General features: G+C 36.2%; 1 protein-coding gene across 3 annotated transcripts in view; it reads left to right on the top strand.

Moving 5' to 3' along the window:
- Positions 1 to 12,264, top strand: part of LOC126458273 (uncharacterized) — a 173,452-nt gene that overhangs the window by 148,685 nt on the left and 12,503 nt on the right. For all 3 annotated transcript variants that reach the window (XM_050095200.1, XM_050095201.1, XM_050095199.1), the window contains exon 6: positions 6,745 to 6,899. In XM_050095200.1, coding sequence (XP_049951157.1) covers positions 6,745 to 6,899 — 155 coding nt within the window. The remainder of the gene's footprint in view (positions 1 to 6,744; positions 6,900 to 12,264) is intronic.

Below are 12,264 nucleotides of genomic sequence, written 5' to 3' on the forward strand. Positions count from 1 at the left end.
GGAATGAAATTACTGACTGACAGAGTGTGGGAGAGAAGGAAAGGTGCTTTATTGAAGAAGAGTTCTCTTCTTATGAAAGAGAAATTGAGACAGGGAAATACAGAGCTTGCTGTTGTTCTGGGTGGACTTACTTTAAAATTGCGACCTCTTGATGTTTTAATAAATAAACCATTCAAAGTTTATGTGAGAGAGGAATGGAACAAATGGATGATGAATGGAACCCAACATGAATTCATGTCAAAAGGAGCTTTAAAACGATCTACAATGAAATAAGTGTGTCAGTGGATAAAACAGTCATGGTCTAGAGTGAGAGAAGACATTATTATTAAATCTTTTGAGAAGTGCGGCATAAGTAACACTCTCGATGGCAGTGAAGATCATCTTACATACGAAGAGGACAAAGCGATGACTAAAAGAAGGAAGAAGAAAGGTCATATGACAATTTTCAGAGATTTTAGAGGTCTATTTGGTTTTATAAAGTAAGAATTTTTTTAGTCTGGACTTGCAAACTAATCATAAAGATGATAAAAATGTTATTTTCTAAAAAAAAAATGCTTAAAAATTAAGGTAAGACTTATAGTCCGGAGTGTCTTGTAGTCCGTAAAATACGATATTACATGATGCTCTATTTTCACCATTTTCATTGTATGTAACACTGTATGGCCTTGCTTTATTTCTTGAATTACATATGTAATTATCATTATGTATTATTTTTGCTCCTCTTTGTACTTTTCTTAGTAGTTTGGAATATTTTTTTATATAATATTTGTGTAATTCAAGTGAAGAATTATTCAGATTACAGATTTTATGTAGTAGTCTCTTCTGGCATGAAACCCTTATTTCCCTTGTGTTCTAAAATTGCTCCTTATGGTTACAGTTTTCTGTGGAAATGCAATCTGAAAGCAATGAGTTAATAAATAAATCAATAAAGGTATTAAATTTTATTTATGTCATTAATTTTATAAAGCTGTGGCCGTTTTTCTTTGTTTATTAAACTGCTGGAATATTTTAAATTATCCTAATTATAGCATCTACATGTGGTTCTTATAGACATGTTGTTCCCAATACTATCTTTTACTTTGAAGTGTTTTGTGTTATCCTTTTATAGAAGCTAAATGTGGTTCTCATAGACATGTTGTTCCCAGTACTACCTTTTACTTTAAAGCTTAATATTTGAGCACGATGTTCACTAAAGCCTACATTGAAAAATCATAGTGAAGTGCCATAAAACTCTTCTTGACTCTGGTCTAAAGCTGTTCTGAAAGTGTCTGTTACTCTTGTAGCAGCATTTACTTCATCATTTAAACTGTGGAATTTAGCAAGGCTCAAAAGGGGCTCTCATGTTTCTACTTTCTGTGATAAAATTATTGTTGAAGTTTTGACAAATTTCACATCACATTCCATTTTATTTACTTCTTTAGCAATGATTCCATTTTATTTAAGTAAAGCTCCAAATATCCAGATAGTGATTGGTAAACTGTAACAGTGACCTTGCTGGACTTAGTAATTTTTATAGCATCAGCCTCATGGTACCTTCTGACATTTGTTTAAGTTAATTCATGTAGGGTAGTAAAATGTATATTTTCCTTTACATAAATCGCTTTGCTATCCTGATTACTGTTATTTCTGAAATTGTAGGAAGATAAAATGAATGTGGTTTTTTTATGTTGAATTAATTCAGGATTAAGCCTTTTCTAAGAAATACATATCACTAAGCTATCTTTAGCTTGTCTGTTGTAACACATTAACTGCATCAATATTATTATGCAGTGATTGGACATAATGGTGATAAATATTTAAATTGGGTTCATTCACAGCTTGGCAGTAGTGTGCCATATTTACAGTATCACATACATTTAATTTAAATTCAGATCAGCATTAGTGTTCCTCTTTCTTTCTTCTTTCTAGTGCATGTTCACATACTGCTCCATAGTTGTTTGTAGGATTATACTGTCACTCAGTTTTGGCACTTTCTCATTATTACAGTATTTTTGTTACGTAGCTATTCATTAATGACAGCCTTGTTATTGTATTTGTAGGTTTGACATTTGCCAAGTGTGTTGCTGTTTCTTCCTTTTTGCTTGTTTCTGCTCAAATATTGTTCTATAATTATTTGTTTGTTCTTGTTTGGTTCTTTAACTTTAGGGCAGCTGTTTTTGCCTGTTTGCCCATTCGTGTATGCTTTATTACTGGTACTTTGCTTGGATTTTTTTATTTTCATGATGTGTAGGAAAGAGGCAAGCCTATTGCAGATGTGCATCTTTCCTTGTCTTAAGTTGTAAACCACAAACTATATATCTTTGTTTCTTTTCAGTCATTTTGTTCTGAAATTCACAGGGTGTCTCTTCCTATACACCATACCTTTAGTTGGACTGAGCTAGTTTTAATGCATTGTGGACACATTTTTCCTCTTACACCCTGTTCAAACTGCAATGCCTGTGTGCCATGTTGCTTTTACTATTGAGGATGTGGGAGTGAAATTTGCTGGCACAGTGTACTGTATCCCTCATGAAGAGAAGCTACAGACAAGGATATATCCCTCACTACTACTCTCTACAGCCATTCACTGGCAGTGTGGTTCTGCTATGCACAACAACTATTGACGCCTTCCAGTCTCTTACACTTTTCTTCTGGTTTGCTCTGTAGTCTGTCTTGCTGCTTGGTGTCAGCAACCCCACTTCTAAATTTGAGTTACGATAGGGTGAAGGCTCTAGTTTTGGCCACTACCTCACCTATGGCCACCTTGATGTCAAAGGTTAATTTTTAAGCTTCTCTGGAATACCAGCCAGTTCTACTATAGATTATTATAAACTTTGTGAAAGGCTCTAATCATTTGTCTACATAATCATTCTTTTGTATGTTTTTGTTTGGAGACACCATTTTGAGAAATGATCAGTGCGGCAGAAGCTAGGTTTTGCAGACGTTTTCTTTAAGCAACACATGATCTGTTTTTTGTATTTTACATGTTTAAATAAAACATCAGAAGAAACTTATCTGTTCAGAGGTAAGATAAGACATTATATTTTCATTTCTTTTAAGTTTTATATTGCTCAGCCAAAAAACATGTTATCAAAAGTATGTGGCCATTAACAGTTCCATATTTAGCCGTGGTTCCATGTCATGGGCATGCATGTGGCCGTAAGTGGAGACATATATGTATCCTGTTTTGGCCACTTCTAAAAACTGACACAAAAACATCAATGTTAGTGTTCTGTCCTACATTACACTAGGCTAATTTTATTTAAATAGGCTTATTAAAATATTTTTGGTATTTTTATATCAATATATACCTCATTGTTAGTATTGTCTTGGCATATCATACTAATTTACCAATGCTTGTAAGATACAAAATATGCAATAGGCACTATTCAAATATGCAACATTCTTTATCTCTATCTTTGTGCATTATTTATAGGAAAAATGAGTCAACCAAAGAATAAGAAGTTTCAGTATTCTCCCAGCAAAGTTAAAGATGCTCTAAAGGCTATTGATGAGGGAATGAAGGTTGCTACTGTAAGCAAGTTGTACAAAGTTCCAAGGACAACATTAAGAAACAAAATTTCTGGTGTATCTCCAAAAGAATCTACAGGGCACTGTGGTCCACATTATGTCTTAGAAAAAATTGAAAAAAAAAAAAAAATTGGTGGACTGGGTTTTGGACTGTTCTAGCATGGGATTTCCTGTTACTAAAGAAAATCTCTGTGCATCTGTGCAAAAACTTATTGAGAGTGCAGATATGGAAAGTTGTAAGGCTACATTTACTAACAATCGACCTGGAAAAAAGTGGTATTATGGATTTCTTAAGAGACACAAGGTTCTGTCACAAAAACATGCAGACTATGTCAATAGGGCTAGAGGTTCTGTTACAGAAGAGAAAATAAGAAACTGGTTTCACGAAGCATCCATCACTTTAAATGATATGGATGTGTTAAATGACCCAAATAGAATTTTTAATATGGATGAAACTTCTTTTTTTCTGGCTCCTAAAGGGGAATTAATCATAGGTCCTTGTGGCCATCATGTTTATGATGAGTCATGTAACTCTGACAAAGATAACGTTACTACATTGTTTGCAGTGAATGCTGCTGGAAAATTTACTCCTCCTTTAACACTGTTCAAATATGCAAGGATTCCAGCATCATTGGTGAAAGCAGCTCCTCCAAACTGGGGCATTGGAAAAACAGAAAATGGGTGGATGACAGGTGAAAGTTTTTTTGAGTATATAACAAATGTATTTGATCTGTTCTTGAAAGAAGCTGAAATTCCCCGGCCTGTAGTAATATTTTTAAATGGGCACTGCTCTCATTTGACAGTTCATTTGAGCAGATATTGTAGGGAAAATCAGATCATTCTAGTTGCTCTCCATCCCAATTCTACACACATCTTGCAACCATTAGATGTAGCTGTCTTTGGACCTATCAAAAAAATGTGGAAGAAGATTGTTCAGAAGTGGCGTTTTGAAAATAATGGCACTGAAATTTCAAAATCTGATGTACCTTCTGTTCTGTCACAAATTATTACAGAACCTAAAATGGTGGCAAATATTCGTGCTGGTTTCAGGGCAACTGGTCTGTTTCCATTTAATTTGAACAATGTAGATTACAGCAAGATAGTTGTTCATAGTATACCAGCCTCAACCACAGTTCAGACAAGTGAGGGACTTCAGAGACATTTCTCATATATAGAAAAGCAAATTGATTCTGTCCTTCTAGATGAGTTCAGAGCAACCAAGAGAAGGAATCATGAGTGGGAAGGAAATCAAGAAGCATTATTACTTTTCAAGTTCTGGAGAAAAATAGCTGATGAGGTTGAAATGCATGGTGCTAGTGGTAACACTGATGACAGTCTGACAGATAGCATAGCGCCTCCCTCTCAAGACAATCAAACAGAGGATCTTTCACAAAACGCAGACAGACTTAATCCTTCATCCATTCAAAATGTTGATAATATTGACATATCTTCAACACGCAGCAGCATTTTACAGAATTCAGGTATTCCTTCAACACCCACCAAAAGTCTTATTCCTGCAGATATATCAACAACCCCCAATAGTATTTCACATAATTCAGGTACTCCAACATCCAACCATAGTCCATCTTCAGTGCGTATCCAAGTGACACCACCATAATCATTAGCAACAGTTTTTGAAAGTGTCATCACTTGGCCAGAACCCAAACAACAAGGCACAAAGAGAAAGAAAGAACATACACCCACTGTTGTGACTAGTGACAAGTGGGTGGAATATCATGAACTGAAGGAAAAAGAGAAGGAGGAGAAGGAGCAGGAAAAAGGAAGAGAAAAGCTATGAAGGAGTTAAAGTCCAAAGAGCAACACTTGGCATTATCTCATGTAAAAAAGGGGAAAAACAAGAAACAGACAAGAGTTAAGTGATAGGCCAACATGTTCTTCTGAGGAAGAAGAATGGACGGACAGTGGAAGCAGTTTAGATGACTACGTAGAAGGAGATGAAGATGAAATATCAGAAAATGTCAAACTATCTTCGAGTGAGAATTTGAAAGTAGGGGATTTTATTTTGGTAAAATTTAGTTTAACAGGAAATAGAAGAACAAGATCTGCAATTTTTAAGTATGTATCTGTAGTTTTGAAAGTGATTTCTGACTCTGAATATGAAATTCAGTGCTTAAAAAGTTCTAAAGTTCAGAAAACTTGTTTCGAATACATTGAAAATGATGTTTCGACTATAACGGGTGAAGATATTATAGGGAAACTGCCAGATCCAGTCTTGATTCAAGAAGGATGTTCATTAAAAACAAAGTTCCCTGGTTCTATTGATACTCGTGAGAAATAAACTTGTCTGGAAGTTGATTTAAGTAGTTACTGGGGCAATACTTTGCCTAATGATTTTTTTTCTGTTCATTCAGTTTCTGTACCTTTTACCTATTTGATGTATGTTGTATGTTGTCGTATATACTTGTATAAAGCACAAATTACTTTCTGGCACATGGATTGACAATTATTTTAGCCATAGTTTTATTATAATATGAAGTGGCCATAAGTGGCGAAACAACTGGCCATAGCTAGGGTTAACATGGCCAAAACTGAGGAAATGCACCATTTATTTTTCAATATTTCTTTCAGCTTTTGTTATACAACTTAGAATATTTGTTTTTACATGGTTGTAATGGGTAGACCTTGGAGCAATAGATCTGATTTTTTGAAGTAATTTGTATACTTTACTCCTATACTAAAAATGTGATGTATCTCGAATTGCCCTTAATGTGGCCATAACTGGGGCCTCGACTCTAGCTATGATATCATACCACTTACAGTACAACCGCCAATATGTTACAGAGATATTCCCCATAGTTTTTATTGTTGCAACTCCTATGGTATAAATCAGAACCGGTAAGAATATGTTTCATGCCACCCCTTGAACAATATACTGGGGGAGGGGGTGAGATAAAAAACCTTAGAGATCACACTGCACATGATGTTATACCCTGCATTAAAGGAAGCAATATATTCAGAGTCCAAAATGAGGACAATTCTACAGGAAATTACGGTACAATTAATAAAAATAAAAAAAATAGGTCACTATAAAATCAGTTCTTGAGACACAAAAGGCACCATCATGTAAATCCCTCCTCCTCAAAGGAGGAACTATTCGTATAATTTTATAATTAAAAATCGACAGTATTGTTATGATGTATCCCCCACCATGCATTTTGATGTAGAAATCAGTTTCCAACCAACTGTGTTTCTTCCTTCTTCTTTTATTTTTAGGACCGTGATGTTATCTCCAAAGAAGTAGCAATTATGGAAATGAGAGAGACTGAGCTGAAAGATGGAATTCAAAACATACAAGGAGAGATACATGCCTTGAAAGAAAACTGGGCTTTGTCTGGTGACAGAAACCTTTCTGCTTTAGAAAATGTCAGGTTTGTTTTCTACACAGATACAATGAAAATAGTAACACTGCAGTATTGCTTAATTTGCACAGTGGAAAACTGTGGTTGTTGTAGGCTTAAAAATAACCCTTGAGCATGAGGATGATCACAATGTTTTCATCTCCATTGTTTATGGGTATTATTTTGCGAAAAGAAACTGTGTAGAAATATTCAAAATCTTTTTTTCTTTGCAGACTTTTTTCTGAGATACTTTGTAACTGTTTAACAGCTGCTTAATGTGTCTACACTTAACATTTGGTTTAATCAGAGTAAACAGAAAGGGTGAAATAATTATGCAAGGGTAATAGGATATATTGGAAAGTGGGGAGATGACCATTGAAAATAAATAAATACTCTAACCCATTAAAAGAAGATCAGGCTTTACAAAGTTGTAGAAGAGCCATAGCATGTGCTGAGGGGCTGTTAAATGGATCCAAAATATCTCAGAAAAAGTCTGTAAGGAAAGAAAAAGTTTGAATATTTCTACACCAAGTTTCTTTTTGTAGAATAATACCCATAAACAATTGAGATGAAAACATTATGACAGAAGTAGTAAAATCTCAGTAAGGAATTGAAGTATATCTAAGAGAAAATATCAGCTGTAGAACTCACATCGGGTCTGTTCAAAAAACTAAGGAAATTGTCAACAAATTTTTTCTACACTTACCTTTACTTATTGTGGATGGTCTGCTTAGAAATACTCTCCTTCACAATTGATACACCACTCCAGATACTGTTTCCATTTCCAAAAGCCGTCTTGGTACGCCTTTTGGTGAATCGCACTAAGTGCCATCTGTGAATTTTCTTTTATCTCATCTGTCATTGCAAATATACATCCTTTCAATGGAGTTTTCTACTTTGGAAATAAAAATATAAAAGTCGGCAGGGGCCAGGTCTGGAGAATACAGAGGATGAGGCAGCACTGATTTCATTTTTTGTGCAGTAGTCACGCACCAACAGGGACGAATGTGTGGGTGCAGTATCATGATGCAGGAGCCTTGAATTGTTTCACCACATTTCTGATCATTTCCTTCTAACAGTTTCATGACGTGATCCAGTTGAAATGTTACATTCTTCTGCAATCTCTCAGACAGTCAGGCTTTCATTGGCATGCATAGTTTCGTTGACGTTCCTGACATGAGAGTCATTGGTAGATGTCGAAGGGTGTCGTGAAAAAAGGTCATCGTTAACTTCTGTTTGATTATATTTAAACTGTGTGAACCATTCGTAACACCAATTATGGCTTAAGCACTATTCACCATAGGCTTCCTGCATCATTTGGTGTGTCTCTGTAAAGGTTTCTTGAGTTTCACACAAAATTTAATGCAGATGCATTGCTTCTCTAACTCTGCCATCTTGAAATTCACAAATTATGCGAGACTACATTCTACTCAATACAGCACTGAACAATAACTAACAGATGTACAACAATGAAACTTCCAGTAGTTATATGCGAGATACAGGTGTGTGCAGAGACGCAACACCATTGGCATGAAATTACTAATGTTCTGGAATTCTGTGAACAGACCTTGTATGTTATCCAAGAGAATAATCCAGGTTACTGTACCTTAAGCTGGTGCTGAACTGAAGGTAGTTCAGTTTATGGCACATTTGGCAGTTTATTTACACATTTTGGTTCTAGTTCTTGTTGATTACACATTCTAATTGAACAAATCTCACTATACATTGACATGATTACTCTGCAATTCACATTTAAGTGCATTGTAGAGGGGTCATCAAACCATCCTCAAGCTACTTCTGTACCATTCTACTTTTGAACAGTGCGCAGGAAAAATGAACATTAAATCTTTCACTGTGAGCTGTGGTTTCTCTATTTTATAATCACAATCATTTGTTCCTATGTAGGTGGGAGCCAACAAAATATTTTCTCACTCCAAGGAGAAAGTTGGTGATTGATATTTCAGAGAAGGTCCTGCCACAGTGAGAAACACCTTTTTTTTAATGACAGCCATCCCATATCATGTATCATATATGTGATACTGTCTCCCAAATTTCATGATATTACAAAATGAGCTGCCCTTCTTTGAACTTTTTCAGTGATCTCCATCAATCCCATTCAATACGGATCCCTCACCACACAGCATTACTCCAGATGAGGCAGGACAAGCATCGTGTAAGCAGTCTTTTTAGTAGACCGTCTTTGGTTTGATTTCTCCACATCATCATCCATGTGATCATACCACTTTAAGTTATTTGTAATTGTAATTCCTAAGTAATTAGTAGTAGTAGTATGAAGTAGTGAAGGCAGCAGAGAATCGAGTAGATAAAAAGACGAGGGCTAATAGAAATCCTTGGGTAACAGAAGAAATATTGAATCTAATTGATGACAGGAGAAAATATAAAAATGCAGTAAATGAAGCAGGCAAAAAGGAATACAAACGTCTCAAAAATGAGATAGACAGGAAGTGCAAAATGGCTAAGCAGGGATGGCTAGAGGACAAATGTGAGGATGTAGAGGTTTATCTCACTAGGGGTAAGATAGATACTGCCTACAGGAAAATTAAAGAGACCTTTGGAGAAAAGAGAACCACCTGTATGAATATCAAGAGCTCAGATGGAAACCCAGTTCTAAGCAAAGAAGGGAAAGCAGAAAGGTGGAAGGAGTATATAGAGGGTCTATACAAGGGCAATGCACTTGAGGACAATATTATGGAAATGGAAGAGGATGTAGATGAAGATGAAAGGGGAGATATGATACTGCGTGAAGAGTTTGACAGAGCACTGAAAGACCTGAGTTTGACAGAGCACTGAAAGACCTGAGTCGAAACAAGGCCCCGGGAGTAGACAACATTCCATTAGAACTACTGACAGCTTTGGGAGAGCCAGTCCTGACAAAACTCTACCATCTGGTGAGCAAGATGTATGAGACAGGCAGAATACCCTCAGACTTCAAGAAGAATATAATAATTCCAATCCCAAAGAAAGTAGGTGTTGACAGATGTGAAAATTACTGAACTATCAGTTTAATAAGACACAGCTGCAAAGTACTAACACGAATTCTTTACAGACGAATGGAAAAACTGGTAGAAGCCGACCTTGGGAAAAATCAGTTTGGATTCCATAGAAATATTGAAACACATGAGGCAGTACTGACCTTACGACTTATCTTAGAAGAAAGATTAAGGAAAGGCAAACCTATGTTTCTAGCATTTGTAGCCTTAGAGAAGGCTTTTGACAGTGTTGACTGGAATACTCTCTTTCAAATTCTAAAGGTGGCAGAGGTAAAATCCAGGGAGCGAAAGTCTATTTACAATTAGTACAGAAACCAGATGGCAGTTATAAGAGTCGAGGGGCATGAAAGGAAAGTAGTCATTGGGAAGGGAGTGAGACAGGGTTGTAGCCTCTCCCCGATGTTATTCAACCTGTATATTGAGCAAGCAGTAAAGGAAACAAAAGTAAAATTTGGAGTTGGTATTAAAATCCATGGAGAAGAAATAAAAACTATGAGGTTTGCCGATGACATTGTAATTCTGTCAGAGACAGCAAAGGACTTGGAAGAGCAGTTGATCAGAATGGACAGTGTCTTGAAAGGAGGATATAAGATGAACATCAACAAAAGCAAAACAAGGATAGTGAAAAGTAGTCGAATTTAGTCAGGTGAGGCTGAGGGAATTAGATGAGGAAATGAGACACTTAAAGTAGTAAAGGAGTTTTGCTATTTGAGGAGCAAAATAACTGATGATGGTTGAAGTAGAGAGGATAAAAAATGTAGACTGGCAATGGTAAGGAAAGCGTTTCTGAAGAAGAGAAATTTGTTAACATTGAGTATAGATTTAAGTGTCAAGAAGTCTTTCTGAAAGTATTTGTATGGAGTGTAGCCATGTATGGGAGTGAAACATGGACGATAAATAGTTTGGACAAGAAGAGAGTAGAAGCTTTCGAAATGTGGTGCTACAGAAGAATGCTGAAGATTAGATGGGTAGATCACATAACTAATGAGGAGGTATTGAATAGAATTGGGGAGAAGACGAGCTTGTGGCACAACTTGACTAGAAGAAGGGATTGGTTGGTAGGACATGTTCTGAGGCATCAAGGGATCACAAATTTAGCATTGGAGGGCAGCGTGGAGGGTAAAAATCGTAGAAGGAGACCAAGAGATGAATACACTAAGCAGATTCAGAAGGTTGTAGGTTGCAGTAAGTACTGGGAGATGAAGAAGCTTGCACAGGATAGAGTAGCATGGAGAGCTGCATCAAACCAATCTCAGGACTGAAGACCAAACAACAACAACAAATATTTAGTTGAGTTTACAGCCTTCAAATTTGTGTGATTTATCTTGTAACGAAAATTTAGTGGATTCCTTTTAGTACTCTTGTGGTTGACTTCACACTTTTCATTATGTAGAGTCAATTGCCATTTGCACCATACAGATGTCTAAATCATTTTTCAAATCGTTTTCGCCATCTGATGACTTAAGGAGATGGTAAATGACAGAATCATCTGATAACAATCTATTGTTTACAGATGGTGCTGTAATTTACCATCTTTTAAAGTCATCAGATGATCGAAATGACTTGCAAAATGATTTAGACAAGATGTTAAGTGTGGTACAAAAAGGGGCAACTGACTCCAAATAATGAAAAGTGTGAAGTCATCCACATTTGTACTGAAAGGAATCCACTGCTTAGATTGTCTCCTAAATTGTTCATGTAGATCAGTAACAGCAGAGGGCTGTAACACTTCCCTGAGGAATGCCAGATGTTACTTCTGTTTTACTCACTGACTTTCCTTCAATTATTTCACACTGTAACCTTTTTGACAGGAAATAATGACGATACTCCATGGACACGCAATTTGATTAGAAGCTGCTTGTGGGGAATTGTGTCAAAAGCCTTTAGGAAATCTAAAATGTGGAATCGGTTTTGTGGTTGCTGTCAGTAGCACTCATTATTTCACGAAAATAAAGAGGTAGTTGTGTTTCACAGGAACAGTATTTTCTGAATCCATGTTGGCTGTTTGTCAGTAAATAGTTTCTTTGAGATAATTCATATTGTTCAAGCATAGTGTATATTCCGGAATCCTACTTCAAATCAATGTTAGTGATATGGGTCTGTAATTCAGTGGATTACTCCTATTTCCTTTCTTGGGTATTGGTGTGACTTGTGTAACTTTCCAGTCTTTGAGTACAGATTTTTGTACGACCGAGCTGTTAACTCCGCTTTATTGACACCGTCATCAGTAAGATCACCCAATAACATCACCATTGTTATTGTGCAGTGAAGGCATTGATTGCGTCTTGTTGCTGGTGTACATTACATATGACCACAATCTCTTTGGGTTTTCAACCAGGTTTTGAGAGGGAGTTTCATTGTGGAAGCTATTAAATGCATCTCGC

Source organism: Schistocerca serialis, chromosome 2, assembly GCF_023864345.2.
Source record: "Schistocerca serialis cubense isolate TAMUIC-IGC-003099 chromosome 2, iqSchSeri2.2, whole genome shotgun sequence".
Taxonomy (NCBI): Eukaryota; Metazoa; Arthropoda; class Insecta; order Orthoptera; family Acrididae; genus Schistocerca; species Schistocerca serialis.